The sequence below is a fragment of the Hermetia illucens genome, chromosome 5 (assembly GCF_905115235.1).
Source record: "Hermetia illucens chromosome 5, iHerIll2.2.curated.20191125, whole genome shotgun sequence".
In the NCBI taxonomy this organism is placed as follows: domain Eukaryota; kingdom Metazoa; phylum Arthropoda; class Insecta; order Diptera; family Stratiomyidae; genus Hermetia; species Hermetia illucens.
The window spans coordinates 82,092,170-82,115,831 of record NC_051853.1 but is presented as its reverse complement, the minus strand read 5'-3'; the positions used below and the strand labels follow the sequence as shown (position 1 = coordinate 82,115,831).

Sequence of the window (23,662 nt, the reverse complement as noted above, 5' to 3'; positions counted from 1 at the left end):
TCATGCAACGTGCGCTCCCTGTACAGACCGAATGCTGCTGAGCAGCTAGCCGATACCCTGTCCCAATATAAGGCTGATGTAACAGCGTTGCAAGAAATCCGATGGACAGGGACCGGTTTCCTGGAGAAGAGCCGCTACACCATATATTATAGTGGCCATCCAGTAACCCATGTGCTCGGAGTAGGTTTCTTAGTCAGCCAAAAAATGAAACCAGCTGTTGTCAGTTTTGAAAACATAAGCGAAAGGCTATGCACTCTACGTTTGCGAGGCAAGTTTAGAAATGTAAGCTTCATTAACGTTCACGCCCCTACAGAGGAGACTGCAGAGTCGGAGAAGGATACCTTCTACGAGGCAGTTGAGCGGACTCTCGAAGCCTGTCCCGAGTATGATATCAAAATCATACTTGGAGTCAGTCAAGTAGGAACAGAGCTCGTATTCAGGCGATACGTCGGCTCCCATAGCTTACATAGGGACACCAATGATAACGGATTGCACATTATCCAGTTAGCAGTATCGCACGAAATGGTTGTTGGAAGTACCTGGTTTGCGCGGAAAGCGATTAATAAACATACGTGGGCCTCTCCAGACAGGACCACTTTCAACCAAATTGACCACGTACTGATTAAACGCCGCCACCTCTCAGCCTTGATGAATGTCAGAACGTATAGGGGGGGCAATATAGACTCGGACCACTATCTCGTTGTCACGGTTCTCCGATCTCGAATCACGACACCATCTACAATCCCCTCTGACAATCAGGTGAGAGTGAATACTGAAGCCATCCACAACACAGCCCTCCGCGACACCTATAAGAGGGAAATGGATGCCGCAATAACCGCAGCCAACAGAGGTCCTGGAGATGAAGCATGAACAAATGATCTTCACAACCACCTAAAGAATGTTATCATTGATACGGCCACAAAGATACTTGACCCCAGCCGCAAAAAAGTCGGAACGGGTGGTTTGACGATGAATGTAAACTAGCAACGGAACGAAGAATGCTGCATACCGAGTAATGTTACATTCTCAAAGAACGCGGGCACGCGCGGAGACTTATCACGAACTCCGCCGAGCGAAGAAGCGACTTCACAGACGGAAAAAGGAAGCCTAGAAAAGTACAGGGAGCAACCGCACCAGGCGCGGAAGTTTTACCAACAAGTCAGCAGGATGAATCCTTATACACCTCGATGCTCATTCTGCCGAGACAAAGAGGGAAATCTGATTTCCGACAGAATGGGCATATTGGAGCAATGGATTGAGTAATTTGCTGAACTACTGAACAACCAGAACATCGGCGAGTTGGAGGTCCCGCCAACTGAAGACGACGGACCGATACTGCCCCACCAAGTATAGGAGAAACAGTCCGTGCAATTCATCGGCTTAAAAATCATAAGTCGCCAGGAGCCGATGGAATTACAGCCGAATTAGTTAAATATGGAGGCGACCAGTTACACCAAGTGGTTCATCAACTTGTGCTCAAGGTATGGGACAGCGAATCAATGACTGACGATTGGCAACGAGGCATTATCTGTCTCATACATAAAAAGGGAGATATCACACAGTGCAGCAATTGGATATTGTCCTCATTTAATCATACCAAGGAGGCTTCACTCCAGATCAGATTTTCTCTGTGCGGGAAGCGATGGAAAAACTATTGGAATATGGCCATCAGTTGCCATCTATTCGTCGACTTTAAAGTCGCCTATGATAGCGTAGCCAGGGTAAAACTGACCACGGCCATGAGAGAATTCGGTATCCCGACGAAATTGATAAGACTGATTAGGCTGCCCCTGACCAATGTGTGAGGCCAGATAAAAGCAGCGGGATCTCTCTCAAGACCATTCGACATCAACAACGGTCTACGACAAGGGGAGGCGCTATCATGCGTCCTCTTTAACCTGACCCTCGAGAAAGTGATTTATTTATTTATTTATTTTAATTAACGGACAACAAACAGAGAATTCCAATTAATTATTGTCCTCAGGAGGAGGAGAAAGCAAAAAACTTATCCTACGTTTAAAGCTACTTAAAGTAGGGAAGTTAAAAGGACCAAGCTGTTTTGCATTATAATTTCGGCAAAGCCTGGGAATCGGGGAATGAAAATAGACTTCGAGCTCCGCGAAGGGCACGTTGAAAATATCTGCGTTACGTGTGTTATAAGACGCAGGACGGCAGGTGATCTCGTCAGCGGCGGAGCAGTCCATCAGGCCCGAGGAAAGTTTAAAGAATGTGCATAGATCCAGATAGGATCTACGCTGTTGTAGGAAGGGAAGGTTTAGAAAGCGGAGGCGGGAGGGGTAATCCACACGAGGGAAGCTTTTCTTAAAGAAGAGAGAACGGGTGAATTTACGTTGCACATTTTCAAGGGCAAGACAATCACAGTTACGAGTGGGTGACCAGATCACGGAGCAATACTCGAGGGTATTCCTCACAAGGGAATTGAAGAGAGCTAAGGAGGGTTGGATGGAGTCAAAATCAGAGGAGGAGCGAAGAATGAAGCCTGACAATTTTGCTGCTCGATTGATAACATCGAGGCAATGGGTGTCAAAGCGCAGCTTATTGTCGAAAGTGACTCCGAGGTCTTGAGTGGAATTTAAGCAGGATAAGGAATGTCCGTTAAGCGAGTAGGAGAAAGAAGTCGGTGAGGATTTTAGGGAGTAGCACATAGAGTGACACTTTCTGACGTTTAGCGCTAAACCATTAGTCGAGCACCAACGAACCAGAGTGTCCAGGTTATTCTGAAGGGAAACACAGTCCATAGGCGACGATATAGCGGAAAACAGCTTAAGGTCGTCTGCATAGAGCAAACAGGGACAAGTAAGGAGGGGAGGAAGGTCGTTAATAAAAAATAAAAATAGCAAAGGACCCAGAATAGACCCCTGTGGGACGCCAGAAGAGGGGGAGAAGGAGCGGGAAGTACAGCCGTCAAAAGAGACGCGGCAGGATCGGTTGGAAAGGTAAGAGGCAAGCCATAAAACCAGTGGTATGGGAACATAAGTGATAAGTGATAAGTGATGCTGAGGAAAATGCAAGATGTACGGTCCTCTTTAAGTCCACTCAACTACTGGCTTATGTTGACGATATCGATATCATGGGAAGGAGGAGACTACAACTTTGAGACCGTTGATAATTTCTCCTATCTATGGTCGAAAATCACAACCGATAAAAGCTACGATGATGAAATCCGCGCACGGTTATTGGCAGCCAACAGAGCCTATTTCAGCTTACAAAAACTGTTCCGCTCGAAACGTCTCATCATAGGGCCAAAGCTCTTACTGTACAAGACAATGATCTTGCCAGTTCTCATGCATTCCTCGGAGACTTGGGTTCTTAGCAAGAAGAATTGCGAACTCTTGGACGCGCTCGAGAGAAGAATCCTCCGAAGAATTTTTGGCCCCCTACTTGAGGATGGACGATTCCGTAGCCTACATAACGACGAAATCTATGAGCGATACCATGACCGTCTGGTTGTGGCCGGAAAGTCTATAAGGGCAATATCTATGGTAGAAAAAGAAAACGATGCAGACTTTGCCTAAGAGGGAGCGGTGGCGTAGGTGAGGATGCCAGACAGCTTTTAGGGATATCGAATTGATGGACCTCGGCGCAAAACCGCGATGTCCGCAGTTCCTTATTATGGCAGGGCTAGACCAGATACCGATTGTTGCACCGTTGATGATGATGATGAAGAGTACACTTACCCCCGGCTTAAATTCAATTTTTATCTATGGAATCTTTGGAACTAATGTAAGTGACATTTCTAATTGGGGCCTCGGGCCCAGTTTCTGTGCACGATTTTCACTAAGAAACCGGATTTCAGTGTACGGTGTATGGAATCTGTGCATCTACATACATGATCACCATTTTAGTTTTACGGGGTTTAACAACTTTGACTCTTTCTGCAAAAAAAAAAAACCGATTGAGAAAGATTAGCATCCTAATGTTAAATTTCAAAGTTAAAAACAGAAGGTTTGGAAATGCTAGTTTTAGTGGAAGTGTCAAAAAGGAACAGAGCGTGCAAACACCAAACAATTGATAAAGTTGTTTTCAAATTGTTCAGTTTAGTGTAACATTTGCACTCGAACAAGGTACTCAGAGGTGGCCGGGAGGAAGACGGGGTGCCAACCCTGTCGGCCGAAGCAAAACCAAGTGGCCGAGGATAGCCTCCATAGTGGTGGCACCAGGAGACGCTGTATTGCATTGGCTTGCGGCCGTGATGCAGTAAGCGAATGTTCCAAATGCCTAATTAATCTGAGCCTGCACAGGGACCCCTTTGAAGTGGGAGATAGCCCCTGAATTCACATACTTCAGGTGAACTCCTGTTGCATGTGCGTTCAGCTCGGTTGTTTGGGTTGGCCCCCTAGTGGGAGCTTCATGGAGGTTGTGGTTGCGTTCAAGCGAACAGAGACCTTCGCGTCTCAGGTTGGTGTTGCGTATCAACATGGGTTCCGTATTCCTTAGTTCGGTAGAGATTTAGATAGGTCTTGCATCCACCATCATGAATGCTGAGCAATGCACTCGGTATAGACTGGTACCGTCGTAGCTTGCTGCGGCCGGGCTCTGATTGTGGTTACAAAATCAATCCGTGTGTTAAGAAGACCGTGGGTTTAAGTCCATGAGACAGGTATCCACGGAAAACACCGTGACGTAATTGCACTCGGGCAAACAGGTGCTTCAAATTGCTATCCACTTAGCAGTAATGATATTCAATGAAGGATTTTTGTCCACGTTCCAAATCATGGATGTGTTGGGGATTATATCGGGAGATGTTAACTAAATAAATTAAATGAAAAATTCTTTTGTTTTATCTTTAGTGGTTGCTTTGCAATTAATTCTCAAAAATAGACCTAACATTTATGCTTGACGATAGTTAGTTAATTTAGTTTAGTGGGGGCAGCCGTAGTTCCAAGCGCATGGCCTTTTTGTTAGGCCCTGTGTACTATCACCAAAAATTGGCTATTCAATGGCCTCCCGCCTGCGGTGTTTGAAGACTTTTGCGAATTTGAGAACATCTTCCAAAGGTAGAGAATGCTCTGATTCTTCGTTAAGAAAACCTTACCTAAGTATCTTCGCCTGAGATCCGTACAACTGCCTATGAAGTGCAGAGTCGTCTCTACCCTGTCCTCACATTGGCTGTATATAGCCGAGCTGTCAGCTTTCTCATTACCAACCAACGTTCGAGTGCTTTGGCACTCACCAGTGGGCCAAATTTCAACTGCACCTGGCTTGATATGTCGTTGCCCTTTATTAAAATTGCCCGACTGTTGGAATAAATTCGAATGGTGTGAGGCCGCTATTTTTGCCACAAACATTCTTCTACTGTCAATAAAATGGTATATATCTTTGCCTGGGATGTGGTTGATACTTCGATGTTAGCTTGGAGTCAAGATAATAAATACTTCATTGCTGATATCAGCTGGATAGCCATGGGGAGAGTGTCGCTGCTCCACCTAACGCCTCGAGTGAATATAACTAGTCCAGTCTTTCTAGTGTTAACCGTGAGTTCATTATTCATCAATGCGCCTAAGGCGTATTCTTTTTCAGGCATCGCCTTTTCAATTTTCGCCTTTCTGGTAGGCATATTGCCTGCGGTGGAGTGGTCACCTAGGAATGTATATATCACTTATGGACCAGTTATTTTAGTAGAAAGGAAGTTAGACTCATTGGTCGGAAGCTTTTTACGCTCATGTAGGATGGTTTAAGAATAAATATCATACTAGTTAGAATATAAGCGTGCCATTGACGGTATATATTCTTAATATGTAGACCCACGACTAAAAACGGGACAAGCTTTACCAACTGGTCCTCCAGCTAAGGCTAACAACCCTACAAAGAAAACAATTGTCATGAAGCCACAAAAGGAGAGTTCGATTGGAGGAGTACACAACGACGGGGTTGGCAACGATAACGGACAAACGATTTGCGCATTTTGTTATGGAACGTTCGTTGCCTGTATACTCTAGTTGCTAAGTAGCTAGTCGAAACCCTGCCCTAATATAAGAAGCCACCGTATTACAAAAGATGGGCCGAGCAGGGACCGGTTGCCAGAAGAAGCCCCATTACTCCATATATTATAGCGGCCATCCAGTGAACCAAGTACTTGGAGTAGGTCGAAATGACTGGTTCTCGGTTCGACTGTGTCGAGGGGAGAAGCGACTTCATCAACTGACAAGAAGTCTCGGGAAGTTAATAGGTCTGTGAACTCAAAAAGTACAGTAAGCAACCGCATCAGGTGCGAACGTTTACGATGACGAATTATCGACAACGGTTGTTGGTAGCCAGCAGAACCTATTTCAAATTACAAAAACTGTTCGTAGCGTTCTACAACTGGCGTTCTTTGTGATCGACTTATCAACGAACGTCTCAAAGCCAAAGTTTATCGAAGTGTCGTTCTCTATGGATCTGAGTGTTGGTGAAGTGGAATTTTTGATGAGTTCTTCCTATTATTCATTTACTTTTTAGTCAGTCGATGGGGTAACTACTTTCCCGATTTGTGAATTTTTCCTCTCGCTTGCCAGTTCTGAAATAGCTGACCGATTAACCTTCAGATTATCTGCCATTTGCTGTTGACTCCAAGTGTCGTCTTTGCTCAAAATGGGCTGCAGTTCTGGGTCTTCACACTTCTCTACAGCGGTATCCGCAGAAAATAGAATATTCGTTGCCTCCAACTTAAGCAAGAATTTGACTTTCAAAATTCCAGTAATGGAAAACTTTTTTGCTGCGTAAATGACGCAAATCTAATCAATCCGCCTCGATGATCACGAGACGAGCCACCATCAAAAGTGCTCTTATCCCTGGCGTGGGCGGATTTGCCGGCTGACATCGGAAGACCGGGCTGACTGCGGAAATGGAGGCAAACCGATGAACCTTAGGAGCTGAGAGCTGAGGGGGGGGGGGGGGGGATGAGCGACGGGCTCCATTACCATAAATAAGTAGAGAGAGAGAAGTGCAGCGCAGGCTGCGCGGTGATTCCATCATTGCGCCGTTGAGGGAAGCAGAACATCCACCGCTTATATGATGCAGCTGTCGCTCGACAGTGGGGAAGCTATCTTGCTGATTAGATGGCAGATACCATGTGGAACCTGCGTGAGCTTAAATACCGTGTGAAATCGCCAAAAGTTCAACGTTTATTTTGCGTTGGGCGTAGACAGCAATGATTTCACAAGTGTCCTGTGGGGACTGTTAACAGTCGACTCTTTACCCACGATGATAAACGCTGAAAAGGTGGAAGGAAAATTTCGCCACGCTGCTTAACTGTATCGCATCCGGTGAAGTCCCGCCTCTTGTGGATAAAATGGTTAGTCACCGTAACATGCGGATACGGACAGCTCCTCTAAAAAGAAGAGAAATCATCTCGGCCATCAATACACTCAAATGGAGTAGAGAGTAGAGTAGAGAGTAGAGTAGTCTACCTGCATCCATGGCTGATTTTAGAGTTTTTGCAGATCTGCTACTCATGAGATGATCATTAAAATTCCACAGATGAGTATTGAGTGAAACGATTGGAGGGGTATTTGCATGTCCCCTGCTGTGGGACAGATAAAAGTTAAAATAATCCTGGAACGCATCGAGCTAGCTTCCGATTCCGTAATCTATAGAACGACGAAATGTTTGAGCGATACCATGGCCATGTGGTTCTGAATAAAATCTGGCTGAATAGGTTGTGACAGGCGAGGATGATGCAGCTCGGAAAGTCTATAAGGGCAATATTCATGGTGGAAAAAGAAGACGAAATAGAGCGATGGTGTAGGCCAAGACGTCTGACAATTTTTATGGATGTGAAATTTGTGGATCTCGGGGCAAAACCGGGAGGTAGAAGTCTTCAGTGGACTACAAAACCTTTCCTCAAACGTCTCGATTACTCTGATGACATCTGTTTTATCACTCTTCCAGTCGTGAGTCTTAACAAAATATATCTGGAATTGCAAACAGAAGCAAGTAGAGTCGGAATGATAAAGATTATCTTCCTATGAGTGGGCCCTAAAAGCACTTGGCGCAGAATAGTAGAGGAGTGCGGGTGTTTCAGGAAGTCTTGGAAAGAGTTGAACCGCACTCCGGTGGACCTTGTACGATGGCGCGTTAGCGTGTTTGGCGCACTATACACCACCACATTTAGTGGGGAGAGGAAGGACATGACCGTTAAGGTTCCGAATGCGACAATTGGAGGTTGCAGAGCTAATGGTTAAAATGAAATTGAAACGCATCAAAGGACAGCGCGAAAGCTTGGTCGACGCAGACCGGGCTGGTCTCCGCTAATCTCCATTGATTTTTATGGATTTCGAAAAAGGTTAGTGGGAGCAGGAGGGGTACTGTAGAGAAACTAATGGCTATTATTAGAGGCGCATATGACGGTTGAAAACGCCGTGTATCAATCAAGGTAATATTTGAGTGGAGTTTGAAACCTTTTCTTCTTGTCATCGGTGACGTCTTCCATGTTGTTTGGCTGAGGGTCCACCTTCTCCAGCCAGGGTTTAATGGAGGGTATTATATTTCTTTGGTTGCTCTTACAGAGTCATGGATGTATATACCTACGTGGTGCTGTTTTTCGATTGGTGGTACGGAACTTGCTATTGGTCTACAATCAAGTTGAGACTGTTCCCCGTGAGTGTTCTTTCATGGAAAGTGATCGCCACTGCTACTCGAAACCTCCGAAACGTCGTCAACTCACATCTGCTTCATATCAACGGGGCACTCAGGCATTAGAGTTTAACAAATTAAGAACTTCGTCGGCATACCGACATACTTGCCGAAATGTGATTAGTAGGAGGAAGTAGCAATAAATACGTTACAGATTGAGGAAGGCTACATTTCGTTACTATTTGTCAGTGATGCCATCCAATTGAACCCACTATCCCGGGTTGGCTAACGAGTAGGTCGCCCAAGATTTACATGGCGCAGAGCAGTGGAGAAGGCGAGCAAACTTCTCGAAAGACTATGTGAGGAATTGATGCATATTGCCTGGAACTGACCCTCGACAGGAGGATGGACGATTCTATATCCTATATAATGAAGAAATCTAGGAATGCTATTGCGAATTTTTGGTTTGCATGAAATCCTCTTTCAATAGGGTGTGGTGAGCAGACTATCTAAATCGAATGACCATGATCCAGAGCGAAAACTCTCTCTGTGGCAGAAGAAGGAAACGTGACGGACCCTGCTAATATATGAAGCGATGGTCTAGCCCAGGATGTGAGGCAACTTCTAGGGATCTCGAATTAGTGGTTATCGAGGCTAAATCAGGATGCGACCCACTCACAGTTGGATGCCTTTATGGAAGGATTTTCTCACGTTGAAACTTTCTCAATAAAAGATATAGTTACATAATTGTCTACGTATATTTCAGAGCATTATTAATTATTCACATTCATAGTTTTATTGCTTTTACTATATTTATCCTTAATAATGGCAGACTTGTTTATATTACGAATTTCATGAAATGACAATAAGTTAGTCTAAGAAGATGCATTGACAGTCTATTCAGGTATTTCGCCTAGAATACCTTCTTCTGTTAAGTACTTTTATTGGAATTCCGTTATTTGATAGAAGAACTGACTATTCCATGACTATCACTAAATAAAAATAAATTACGAGTACAAATGAGCTGATTGCTCCAGGAAGGATCTGGAGCGGCGTATAAATAGGACCCAGCACCAAGTATTCCCCATAGTGACAAAACTCCTGCTCAGAATTTTGAGTGTCCAGCTTTACGGTTCTGAGCAACGTTGTCCCAATATTTTTCGATTAAAATAGTAAAAAATGTAAATTCTCTAACTTAGGTTTCTAATATTTAAAGTCAGTTCTAATAGTAAAAGAAGCTACGATGACTGCGGAAGGAAGCCCAATCGACTGGAATGCCGTTGTGCTGGTTGTTCCTGGGCTTAGTGCATCGTCTGTTCGGAGATTCCAATTCGCATCGGCCTGTTGTGATCCAGTAGGAGTACTGGGGTGGGCAGTGGTAGACCATGCCCTCCAACTTATTGGTGATCGGGGAGCGTGTGCACTTGATGTACATATCGCTGCAGATCTCTTCAGTGAAGGGTTGGTTTCCTTCGGCGGGACAGAGAAGTCGGGTCGAGCGAACGGTAATCTGTAATGACAGGGAAACATGAGGTGAGGAAAGGGTTCCTTCAAATTGGTAGAAAGAGAATATGTTTTGTTGTTTTAATAACTTACCGTTGCTCTTCGCTCAATGTTATGTATCGAAGATCGTGCGCCAGATACAGGGCATTTGTTATCGGCAGAGGGTGGCAAGCAACTGTTTTTCTCCTCGCTGTAGATGGTATTGTTGGGGCACTGGAAGGTAGCAATTGAGAAGTCCATACTGTCTGGTGGACTGGTACATTGGTAGAAGGTATCACACTTGTTAGGATATCGCTTGAACCCAGTTGGACAGATGAATAGGCTTTGGTGTGGTTCCACTGGAGGACAAGGTTCCTTACCAGATGAAGGAGTTGTTGGAACGGTTGTGGTTTCGGGTTGAGTTGAGGGTTCTGTGGTTGTTTGCGCTGGAGAGTCAGTTGATGTTGGCATAGTAGAGTCGGTTGTAGTTTGCGCCGTGGAATCAGTCGTGGTTTGTGCTGAAGAGCTTGTGGTGGTAGTATATTCAGGAGGCGTTGTTGTCGTTGTATATGAGGCAGTGGTGGTAGGATATGTAGTGGTTGTCTGTTGGTTGGTGGTTGTTTCTTGCTGAGAAGTTGTGGTTTGTTGCGGAACAGTGGTTGTTTCGGTTGGGTAAGTATTTGTAGTTGTGGGAGAATATGTGGTAGTTTCGGTCGCCCCTCCAGTAGTAGTAGTATCAGTCGTTGATCCGGAACATCTATCCACAAGATTTTCGTAGTTGCAAGTTTGCTGAGATTCGTCCCAGCCTGTGCCTTTACCACACATGTATTCGTGGCGGTTGAGCTTACCATTACCGTCGTCAACGCATCGATAGAATATTCTACAATTTGTAGGGTGAGCCATGAATCCTTCCTGCGTACAAGCCGTACCCGCAGGTTGACTGGGTGCTTGCGTTGGCTGGTCAGTGGTGGTTGCACCTCCTGTAGTGGTACTTTCACCCGGTTGAGTGCTTGATGGCACAGTTGTTGTATCTGGTTGACCTGTTGTAGTTGGCGGGATGTTCGTTGTTGATTGCGATTCCTGGGTTGTGCTTTGAGATTGCTGAGGTGTAGTTTGGGGTTGTTGAGTCGTTGTTTCAGGTTGCCATGTTGTTGTCTGCGTTTGTTGAGTTGTTGTTTCTGGTTGTTGAGTTGTCGTTTGTGGTTGCTGAGTTGTCGTTTGTGGTTGTTGAGTCGTCGATTGTGGCTGTTGTGTAGTTGTTTGCGGTTGTTGGGTGGTGGTAATTTGAGATGATTGTGTAGTCGTCTGTGGTTGGGCTTGAGTAATAGGTTGATTTGTTGTGGTTGGATATTCAGTTGTAGTTCCAGTTGGCGCATTAGTAGTTGATCCTGCTGGTGTTGTATTCGCATCAGTGGTTGTTTCTTGTCCAGATATTGGTGTAGTACTTTCCTGTCCAGTTATTGTGGTAGCAGAAGCGCATTTCCCATCACCTAAAGCTGAAGGGTGATTACAACTATTGGCTGTTGGATCCCAAACAGTGCCCGGTGCACACTTGAATTCGTAGCGATCAAAACCTCCCTTGCCGTTATCTACGCAACGATAAAATTTGCCGCAATCATTGTCATCACCCATGAAACCTTCTCTTTCACAATTTCCATGTGATCCTGCTGGTTGTGGGGGAGCGGTGCTTTCAGGCGATATAGTGGTTGTTTCTCCAGGAACATTTGTTTGAGAAACTGTTGTGGTTTGAATGGTAGTTGATGGTGGTTGGGTTTCCGTTTGGGATGGAACATTTGTCGTTGTTGTAATAGGCTCTGTGGAAGTAGGTGGCTGGGAAGTAGTCGGTGCCTGGGTGGTTGAACCTGAACCAGTTGATCCAGGTGGGGTTGTTGTTGCTGGTTGTGTGCCTGTCGTTGGTTGTGTAGTCGTTGCTTGAGACGATGGAGGAGTGGTACCAGTCATAGCACCAGTGGTACCTCCTTGAGATCCGCCAGTTGTGGGTGCTGGTGTAGGAGATCCGCAATTCTTATCATTTACCGCCCAAGGGTAATTGCAACTGAGTGATTCCTGATCCCAAACAGTACCTTCACCGCATTCAAATGGATACCTGTCAAAACCTCCCTTTCCGTTATTCGCACATCGATAAAATCCTCTGCAGTTGCTTTCATGCTTCATAAATCCTTCTCGCTCGCATTTACCATTTGTGCCTGCTGGTTCCTTTGGAACTTGAGTAGACTCGGTCGATGGTGAAGCTGTTGTGGATTCAGGAGATGAAGAGGTTGTGCCTGTTTGTGTACCTTGAGATTGTGTAGTTTGAGCTGTGGTGGTTTGTGAGGTTGTCGTTTGTACTGGAGCAGTTGTAGTTGGAGGTTGGCTTGTAGTTGCAGGTTGGGCTGGGGTGGTTGCAGGTGCTGTAGTTGATGGTTGGGCAGTAGTAGTTGGTTGGGAAGTAGTTGCTGGTTGAGTTGTCGTAGTTGATTGAGGGGGGGTAGTGGAAGCAGCAGTAGTTTGAGAACCATCTGATGGAGGTGATGTTGTAGTGCCTTGCGATTGCTGTTCTACATTGCTATCAGTTGCATTGCCACACTTTGGATCTTGAACAGCGGATGGGTAGTTACAAGTCTGAACCGTATTATCCCAGACTGTACCATCTCCACATGTGAATTGATAACGCTTGAAAGTACCGTCACCAGAGCTAACACAACGGTAGAATATCTTACAATCATTGCTGTCTCCCATGAATCCTTCTTGTTGGCACGACGGGTTAGAACCACTTGAGCTTTGGTTGCTACCTGAGCCTTGGTTACTTCCGGAACTTTGATTGCTTCCTGAACCTTGGTTGCTTCCGGAACTTTGATTGCTTCCTGAACTTTGATTGCTTCCAGAACTTTGATTGCTTCCTGAACCTTGGTTGCTTCCTGAACCTTGATTACTTCCAGAACTTTGATTGCTTCCTGAGCTTTGGTTGCTTCCTGAACCCTGGTTGCTTTCAGAACCTTGATTGCTTCCAGAACTTTGATTGCTTCCTGAGCTTTGGTTGTTTCCTGAACCCTGGTTGCTTTCGGAACCTTGATTGCTTCCAGAACTTTGATTGCTTCCTGAGCTTTGGTTGCTTCCTGAGCTTTGGTTGCTTCCTCCACTCTGGTTGTTGTTTGATCCTTGATTATTATTTGAAGATTGATTGTTTTCAGAGCCTTGATTGCTGCCGGAGCTTTGATTGCTTCCTGAACTTTGATTACTTCCAGAACTTTGATTGCTGCCCGAACTTTGATTGCTACCGGAACTCTGGTTATTGCCTGAACTCTGGTTATTTCCAGAGCTCTGGTTATTGCTAGAACCTTGATTACTACCAGAACTTTGGTTGCTACTCGAACTTTGATTATTGCTTGAACTTTGATTACTGCCGGAACTCTGGTTACTTCCCGAACTTTGGTTGCTCCCAGAACTTTGATTATTTTCTGAGCCTTGATTGTTTCCGGAACTTTGGTTATTGCCTGAATTTTGATTATTGCTTGAACTTTGGTTAGTTCCAGAACTTTGATTATTGCCTGAACTTTGGTTGCTGCTGGAACTTTGATTACTGCTTGAACTTTGATTACCACTCGAACTCTCATTATTTCCTGAACTTTGATTACTTCCAGAGCTTTGGTTGCTTCCCGAACTTTGATTATTTCCGGAACCTTGACTACTTCCTGAACTTTGACTGCTACTGGAGCTCTGGTTGCTTCCCGATGATTGATTATTGCTGGAACTCTGATTGCTTCCTCCGCTTTGATTATTATTTGAACCTTGGCTGTTTTCAGATCCTTGATTGTTGTTGGAACCTTGATTGCTGCTCGAACTTTGGTTATTGCTTGAGCTTTGATTACTACTTGAGCTCTGATTACTTCCTGAGCTCTGATTACTTCCTGAGCTTTGATTACCACCTGAACTTTGATTATTACTAGAGCCTTGATTGCTGCCGGAACTCTGATTGTTTTCAGAACCTTGGTTACTTCCTGAACTCTGATTGCTGCTTGAGCTTTGGTTACTTCCAGAGCTCTGATTGTTGCTGGAACTTTGATTATTACTTGAACTTTGATTGTTGTTGGATCCCTGATTACTTCCAGAGCTTTGATTGTTGTTTGATCCTTGATTGCTACTTGAACTCTGGTTGCTGCTGGAACTCTGGCTGCTGCTTGAACTTTGGTTACTGCCTGTATTCTGACTGCTTCCCGTATTCTGGTTACCGCCTGAATTTTGATTATTCCCAGAGCTTTGGCTGCTGCTGGAGCTCTGATTACTGCTGGAACTCTGACTACTACTAGACGATTGATTATTGCCACTTGAAGTTTGACTTTCTGATGCCGAATTGTTTGCATTTTCCATTCTACATTTTGGATCTTCGACAACTGAAGGATGATTACATGCGAGTCCATTCTGATCCCAAACAGTACCATCTCCGCAAGAAAATTGAACTTTGTTAAAGCCGCCATGATCGTTTTCAACGCATCTATAGAATTTGTTACAATCGTGTTCGTGCGGAAGATATTCTTCTTTTTTGCACTGTTTTCCACTGTCATTAGATGAGCCTTGATTGTTTTCTTGGTTGTTATTGGAAGATTGATTATTGGATCCGCTCGAACTTGAGCTTGAACTATTGGAACTGCTGGAAGAGCTCTGGCTCGAGGAAGTTTGATTAGATGCGCTTTGATTTGATGAGCCTTGATTAGATGAGCCTTGATTGGATGAACCTTGATTGGATGAGCCTTGATTTGATGAACCTTGGTTAGAGGATTCTTGATTAGAAGATCCTTGGTTGGATGAACCTTGGTTAGAGGATTCTTGATTAGAAGATCCTTGGTTGGATGAACCTTGGTTAGAGGATTCTTGATTAGAAGATCCTTGGTTGGATGAACCTTGATTTGATGAACCTTGGTTAGAGGATTCTTGATTAGAAGATCCTTGGTTGGATGAACCTTGGTTGGAAGAACCTTGATTGGAAGAACTCTGATTAGATGAACTTTGATTGGAAGAGCTCTGATTGGATGAACTTTGATTATTTGAACTTTGATTGGATGAACCTTGGTTTCCTTGATTGTTCGATGAATTGCTTTGATTTGAATTAGACGAACCACTTTGATTTTGCTGGTTATTCTGAGACTGATTGTTGGACGATCCGCTTGATTGGTTATTATTTTGATTTGACGAGGAACCATTGTTTGACGACGACTGATTATTAGAAGATGACTGGTTGCTTGAAGATGATTGATTACTAGAAGATGATTGGTTGTTAGAAGATGATTCATTGCCAGATGAGGACTGATTATTCGAAGATGACTGATTATTATTCTGATTATTGTTCTGGTTATTGGAATTCTGGTTGTTTGCATTATTTTGATTGTTATTAGAAGAAGAGCCTTGGTTCTGAGAATTTGAGGATGAACTTGAAGATGAAGATGAGCTTTGATTTGATGAGCTCTGATTGCTGTTCGAGTTGTTTCCGGACTGATTCTGATTCGATGAACCTCCACTCGATTGATTCCCTTGATTTGAGCTAGAACTGCTGGAACTTTGATTGGACGAATTTGATGAATTTTGATTATTGGACGCATTTTGAGAGTTGGACGAGTTGGAATTTGAAGAGTTCTGGTTGTTTGAATTATTCGAGTTGTTTTGATTATTTGCATTTTGGTTTGAGGAAGAGCTTTGGTTGCTCTGATTTGAGCTGTGATTCTGAGAGTTGTTGTTACTACTACTCGAGGAAGTAGTAGAGGAACTGGAATTTGAAGAGGAAGAGCTCGATGATGAGGACTGCTGTGTAGTTGTACTGTTGCTCCATGATGATGAACTATTGCTTGATGACGAATTTGAAAAAGAATTCGATGAATTAGTCACTGTAGCTGATTCCTGATTAGCTTGACGATTCGGATAGGTAGATGCACATCCCTCTACTGCGTAATCATGATTGCACCCTTGAATGGATTCATCGTATGCAGTTCCTTCTCCGCATTCAAACTCGTACTTTGTGAAACCACCTGAACCGCTTGATACACATCTGTAGAAACGTCTGCAATCAACAGGATCTCTCACAAAACCTTCTTGCGTACATGGGTTAACCGAGTGAGTAGAAACAGCTTTGTGCTCAGAGGCGCTCACCATTTGATCTTGATATTGCATATCGTTGAATTCTACATGATCTGTTTGGTAATCGTTATTTATTTCGTTGATATATTCTGCACATGCTGATCGACCGGACTCCAAGGGATGCACGCACCCTTGCAGATCTTCCGAGTATACTGTTTTCTCAGGGCAAGAAAAGGTGTACGCCCTTAGTTTACCGTTACCCTCATCAACACATCGATGAAAAATTGCACAATTTTGTGGATTTGCATGGAAGCCTTCTGATGGGCAATTGAAGCTGCGAGATACGGCCTTGACGACATTTTCTGGAATAGGAAAAAAAATGATGGGTAAGTTTAAGTAAACAGTGGTGTTACTCAGAGGAAAGTGGATTATCTAACGTGAAATCAGTTCAGAAGGAAGCAAATTTTACAAATCGGTTCTAAGTTCTCAAGTGTGTGGGGTCCAGGAACTGGAACAGTGGCAGATGTTGATTTACTTTTTCCTATACGAAAGGAGACATACCAATTCAGAGTGCAACCCTAAATAAAAGAAACGGCGAATAGGAAAAAGGAGAAGTCCGACGAAGAATCTTTTTATTTGTAGAAAGAAATAAACTTTTCCGCGAAACACTGGAATGAATTGCGATTGCAACGTTTTCACGGTTTCATCAATGTTCCGCTTCTGGTGTGAGTATCTTTTTTTGCAGTACGAGGAGGGAGCTGAACGAATGAACGAGAAATTTCAACGAGAAAGTTTCACGGAAATATGCAATCGCGATAAGTATGGATTCACTGACTGCGTAAGGGTATATGTGTCTGTATATCTTGTAATTTCGTAATAAGAAGGAAATACTTATCTGACGGTTGCTTTTTAGTTAAGATGAATGGTTAAGGAAAGTTTTTTAAGTGGCGTTAAGTGTTGCGCAAATTTGAATCTAATTAATTAATTTAAATTTAAATTATTTCTTTTTAGTCAAAGCGGTTGGAATTGGTTTAGAGCTGCATTTAATTCAGTGAACGCGCTGTCCTTATGGAAATGAATTGGGGCGGAAGAAAAGTCATATGAAAGGAAAGCAATATTTGTAGTTTGGGAAAGCTGATATAAAATTTTAAAGATTTTAGGACATACGTATAATATTATTTATCAACTTATGGATAAATTATTTCATCTTCGATAATTTTGATTCTAATGTGCTTTAGAAAAGTGGAATTTGGATGCAGTTGCGTAAAAGAGAAAACAAAATTTCACCCTTTTTCGCTTTGTTCATTTTCCGCATCTATAAGGTACGTTCAGCTACATTACTTTCACTAGGAACTTAGATTCTGAGATTGTGTCCCCGTAGTCGTTAGGTGATAGGTACACAGAATTGGCCTTTAATGGTTTGTGTTAGCAAAAGTCGTGGCATAAACATGGAGTGTTGATGAAAGTCTGGCGGGACGATTCAGAGGCCACCAGATCTCTGCAGATCGTGTGACTTACCGTCTTGTTAGAAATCAACCAAGGATCATTTCTCCGGCAGTTTCTAGCGGTCATGATATTGCTCATAGATTTCATCACTGTGTAGGCTACGGAATCGTCCATCCTCATGTAGGGGGTCAAAAATTCTTCGGAGGATTCTTCTCTCGAACGCGGCCAAGAGTTTGCAATTTTTCTTGCTAAGCACCCAAGTTTCCGAGGAATACATGAGGCAAGATCATAGTCTTGTACAGTAAGAGCTTTAACCCTATGGTAAGACGTTTCGAGCGGAACAGTCTTTGTAAGCTGAAATAGGCTCTGTTAGCTGGCAACAACCGTGCGCGGATTTCATCATCGTAGCTGTTATCGGTTGTGATTTTCGACCCTAGATAGGAGAAATTGTCAACGGCCTCAAAGTTGTATTCTCCTATCCTTATTCTTCCTGTTTGACCGGTGCGGTTCGATGTTGTTGGTTGGTTCGTCTTCGGAGCTGACGTTGCCACCATACATTTTGTCTTGCCTTCATTGATGTGCAGCCGAAGATCTCGCACTAATAGCCACTCGATCTGGATGAAGGCAGTTTGTACGTCTCGGGTGGTTCTAGAAGATGCTGAGTTATAATTTTTAAAGCGATCAGTGTTGTTAAGCCTTCGTTCAAGAGTTCTAGACTGATACTTGTGGGGGAGAAACCAAGCGTCGTAATTCAAATTTGACTTCATCACTTTCAAACCGATCATCATATACTTGCGATTGATGGTAGACGCGAAGCTCAACTGCAAGTATGGCTTTGGCAACAATGATGCCGAACGTAAGGGGACTACGGTATGTTTCTAGGTTATTTGAAATAGGCAGATTTTTTAGCATTGATGAAGGGAACAAGTGGGTGGGTCCCAAGATATTGGTATTTGCAAAATACAAAAAAAACCACTAGCGAATAGTAAAAACAAGTTTTTATTATTTCAAAAAATGTCATCGCTAGAAATATCGCGTAATTACATTAAGTTTCTAGGTTGTTCATAGTCAGGAGAATGAGCTCGAATTTGCTTTATATAGCCTTAGTTTGGGGAAAGGCATGGAATGCGCTTATAAACTGCATTCAGTTTAAAGGCAAAAAGCCCTAAAGCTAGATTTTCCCAGTCCCTACAAAGGTTCAAATTCAGTCTCAGAGGACCCAGAGCACGCATTTTCCTGCACTGTTCAACATTCGTGGAAAAAGGAGAAACCTAGACGAAGCTCTAGGAGAGGTGCTGGTGGCAGAGAATCTTTTGCAGAGCATGGCAGCATTTTAGGAGGGTTGAAATGCCATCAACTCCATGATCGGATCTATCCAGACTAGTTTACTTTGGAAGTAGATGAGACCAGGAAAACGCGGCTATGGACGCTGAACGCCGAGGATACTAACCTAGCTAACTTCGCCCCGAAATGTAATACCTTATGGCAGTTTATTATCATTTCCCTTCCTGTGTGAATGGCAAATCTAGAGCAGAATTTAATTTCTGATGCTATGAAAAACGAAAAATAGGACCCTATGCCAAGGAAAATTATGAACTACTGGACGGTAAGCCAGAAAAACGAGAACATTTCTATAAGCGCATTCACTATGGGAAAAGCAGTTTTATTTTTCGACCAATGAGAAATCAGACACTATGCTAGTTTCTGCGTAAAAAAGCAGTGGATGCAGAATGGAAAGCATTTCTGTAACCCTGTCTGAAGCCGACGACGATTTTGACGGTGTTTCGTAAACATATTTTAGGTTTGTTTTGTTCTTCCAGGCCATGGTATGAACATCTGAAGTGAGAACAATAGCAGAGAAAAGCTTCATGAAGCTCCATATCCATGAATGATATCCTTCGCAATCAAAGTTTGTCTTGTAATCTTAACTTAGTCTTGGATTTTGACCACTTAGTAATCAATTAGCATAAGTAATTAAGGCTTTCTTCATATTTTGCACATATGTCTTGAAATATTTATTGATGGGTATTCCACACTGTGCTTTATTATCGTTCTCCTGTGCTTAATTTCTTTAGAGGTCAAACATTACGGTCCACCCCACGGATTAAAAGGCTCATTCTTCCCACAGCAGCGCCTTTCACTTTTAACACTAGTATCCCCGCTCTAATTAATAACTGAATTGAATAATAAAAGGATTCCATAACGTTGTTATACACCTGAACGTTAAGCTACCTCTTTTTCCGTAAACTGGTGAAAATAACATTTCCGGGGATTTAGAGGTTGTAAAGGCAGCAAATAGCAAGAATCTTTGAATATTTTACCCGAGTGCTACATAAAACCAAAGCGTTTCCTGGACGTTATGTTAATAATAGCAATATCGAAATAGTTTACTGACAAATTTTTTTAACTATAGCGGCTTCTCCTTCTTGTTTGAGGATTGAGGGAGTCCTGAGTTACCATGCGCTTGTGACCAACCAGATCAATTGGGAAGCAACTTATTTCCATTATGGTTGTCCACAGATCCCTATTTTTTTGATAAATAATCAGGTTATTCAAAAAGTTCACTGATGGCTTTGTCTAGGGCAGAGGCAACTTATCAGACGGTGCTTCACCTTTTTCTTTAGCCTTTGTTCTATTTAGAAGTGGCGTCGACTACAACTACAATTTTTCCATTCTCCATATTCGATTTTAATATCATTGCCAAATTCAGATTAAACCTCCTTGGAGATTTGGCCATCGCTTTTAAAATTTTAATCTAGTATCAAGGTTTCATTCTTATACCTTCCCCCGCTAATAAACGTTTCTATTTTTCGCACAGAAACTAAAAAGCCACTATAATTTCTGAAGGGCAGCAAAACCGTTCTTCTCAGCCGATGATATTTTCAATTACAGGTTGTTATTACCAGATCTTGTCCGGATAGCTCAGTGGTTAGAGCACAAGGCTCTTAGGTAATTTGCCGTCGGATACCAGTCAACTCAGCTGTGAATGAGCACCTGAGTCCAATCAGGATAATAATCTCGGGCGAGCGCAATGCTGCCCACATTGCTTCCTACAGTGTACTGTAGTGTACCGTTATGGTCTTGAATGAAATGCTCTAAAACACTTCAAGGCCCTGATCCTATATGGATTGTTGCGCCATTATTATTACCAGATCTCCGAAAAATCGAAAACTGGTAAAGTTTTTTTCGGGAAAGATTTTAAAATGGCAATGGCAAACTGACTTTCTAACACCTAATTAACAATCGGCTCTCGGTTCCGGGACTAATTATATTAAACAAATCTAGGATGCATGGTAGAGGGGTAACATAGGCAACAGCTACCACAGTGAAATTTTCACCTTTTCTATCACCCAAAGGGCAGAGGCTTTTTGGTGCCGTTTACCTGATGGATGTGCGATTCAAATGTAGTTCCTCATCTGGTCCTAGAATTGATGGTATCAACAATGACATGAAACGCAGCTTCAATAATACTGAAATCTCTATGGATGTAGAAATTGGTGGCACCAGACGGAGGATCATTCATATAGTACCTGTGTCCAAAGAACAACGACGTGACTGGAACCCTTAATGCAATGGTCGAGAATTCGGTTCTACTGCTTTAAGGATTTTATATGTTTTCCAAGCAGATGTCATGCTTACGAAAAGGATAATTGAGCTTTTTTCATACATGGGTTCGGAGAAACAGGGAAAAGTTCATTTACTTTGACATCTGGAATGCCTATGAAAAAATTGATCTGAGCCTTTCGAAATGTAGCTTGGATTTCCATGCAGTTCCTGTAGATATTTTGCCCCTTACTTTACAATTTGTACACTGCTAGCCTTCCATGGTAGACGAACTCAAAAGCAATCTTCCGATTTACGGATGTCTTCCTTATCAATCTAATTGGGTTCAGGCTTGAAAGATGTAGCACATCTTGTCAACAGTTTGAATTTGATTAACAAAAAATTCGACACGTTGGCAGGCCCCAGTTGCGATGATGTGCCAGTCTAGCCTGATCTACTCCAACATGCCATCTTTACCATCACGGACGAACCTGTTTCCAATCACCGAAGAATAATTTTGGTTGCAGTCCTCCTGAGCTTTCCCTTTTCTCTATGAGATTAAACCAGGTCAAATAACTACTAGGTCCATAAAAATCCTCACTAAATTGGATTACAAAAGACCTCCAATTCCGCTCGGCGGCAGCAGAATGTAGCAGATTCATGGAGGAGGTTTCCATGTTCTTTACAGGTGGCACTGGTGAGAGTGAAGTCAGTCTGGAAGAAGTTTCGGGATTCAGGTCAATTGTAACGTTTTTCGCCGTACTAAAGATAAATGTTTAAATGTATGTATACTCGAGTTTTGATTTTGACTTTTTCAAATTTATTTTTCGGAAGAGTACAGTATTATACAGAACTTAATGTACCTACTATCCAACTATGAGGGAAAGTATATTGATGTGGTCACTATATAAAGACCCGGAAAAGAGACTAGCTGATTTTAGGTACCACTTCCACTTCCGCCAATTATTCGTTATTAATTTTGAGAAGATTTCTAATGCCAGAAACCACCCCACAATAATCTGTTTTTAGTGAAATAAATTAGAACGATTTAGCATCTGTGAGCAGAATTGGAATGTGGGCCCTCAAGAGATTTATTTCTGATTCCTTCAACTCCACAAAATTTCTTTTGCTCAACCGTGAAACGGAATCGCCAGCGGGAGTCGGTATACGTAACGAATGTCCCCGATTTATATTCTCAAGTTGCCCGTTTAGTTCAACATAAGAAAGTACGATTCCTCATAGACTGGCACCGTTTATTCGTGTTCCAAAATTCAAGGATATAAAAAGACACAGCCCCAGTTTTTTGCATGGGAATATCAACTGTCACATGCAAGAACGTCAACCTCAGGATCAGCGTTGGCCTCCGCGTGATAATTTAAACAATTTTAGCCTACTATTGATTTCTTCCAGATTTTCGGATTCAACAACTTAGCTTACCTGCCAAGGAGAGGGAGTGAAATGCACATATCGACAACAAGGACAGTTACTGAGTGAATCCCGCCTCATGATATTCCCTAGGGTTTCCAGAAATAGTTCGCATGGGTGGAGCCGTTAAAATGGTGTGTTATTGAAGTAAGCATCATATAGTCATTAGGATAAGACCATTAGTTGCCCTAGAATCTAGAAGAATAACTCTGGATAAGCTAAAAATTAAGGAAAAAATATTCGATGTCTGAATCTAGTTACGATTAACGCATTCATCTAACAGTCCTCGGGCTGTACTATTGCATATTGTACTGTTAGTTGCATATAAGGAGAGTATTGAGTTGATATCATGCAGAGATCATCGCTCATTCAGCCGGATTTGCACAGCAAGTTCTCTCTCAAGCGGACCTGATAACAGGGAATAACCAGATCCTTGAAGCTAAAGAAGATATACCATAACTTAACACCACAGCATCATTTGCGATACATGAATTTTTATTCTACAGATTTAGATTACGGAAGGTAGCGCAACATTTTAAAATAATTTAACCAGATCTCGGTGTTCAAAGAAGATATACCCGATTCTACCACTGCAGCATCATTCGGCTCATATGAATTTCCATTTATAACATTCACCGACAAAATATTAACCTAGATCGATGACATTGCTTCATCGTCACTTGCAGAGCACACCAATCATTTAGGAACTCTTTTTCAACCACCGAAATAATGTGGAATGGTGGTGAACCCAAGCAACATATCCATTTTCTGCCATACCTGATCTCAAAGGGGGGAACAAGTTCCTTGCCAGCCAAAGTCAAAGCAATTCAGTCATACCAGCAACCAATTAACGTAAAGCAGTTCAGAGGATTTTTACACAGGTTACATTTTCGAGGTGGTTCGTACGCAGAACAGGAAGGTACAGGCACCACTCAATGACATTCTCCACGGCAAAGCCTGAGGAAATTAATAAATCAATTGGTCTTGCGAATCGCAGCTGTGAAAATGCGGGCCCGGGTTCAAAATTATCTGGAAAACTGAAACCGAGGTGAACCATATAAGGGGCTGAAGTGAAAATTGTGCGAGCCCACATATTATCGTATTTTTCATTAGAATTCCTATTTCA

The 23,662-nt window shown here is 42.8% G+C and overlaps 1 protein-coding gene across 3 annotated transcripts in view; it reads right to left on the bottom strand.

The window, feature by feature from the left end:
• Positions 1-9,313: 9,313 nt before the first annotated feature.
• LOC119657069 (serine-rich adhesin for platelets) overlaps positions 9,314-23,662 on the bottom strand; it is a 181,560-nt gene continuing 167,211 nt past the window's right edge. The window contains exons 3-5 of one of the 3 annotated variants that reach the window (XM_038063825.1): positions 13,407-16,484; positions 10,171-13,190; positions 9,314-10,084 (exon numbers count right to left, since the gene is read on the bottom strand). In XM_038063825.1, the coding sequence (XP_037919753.1) occupies positions 9,797-10,084; positions 10,171-13,190; positions 13,407-16,484 (6,386 nt within the window). In that variant the 3' untranslated portion in view covers positions 9,314-9,796. Of the gene's footprint in view, positions 10,085-10,170; positions 16,485-23,662 lie in introns of all 3 variants that reach the window. The other 2 variants (XM_038063824.1, XM_038063823.1) reach the window with 2 other exon arrangements.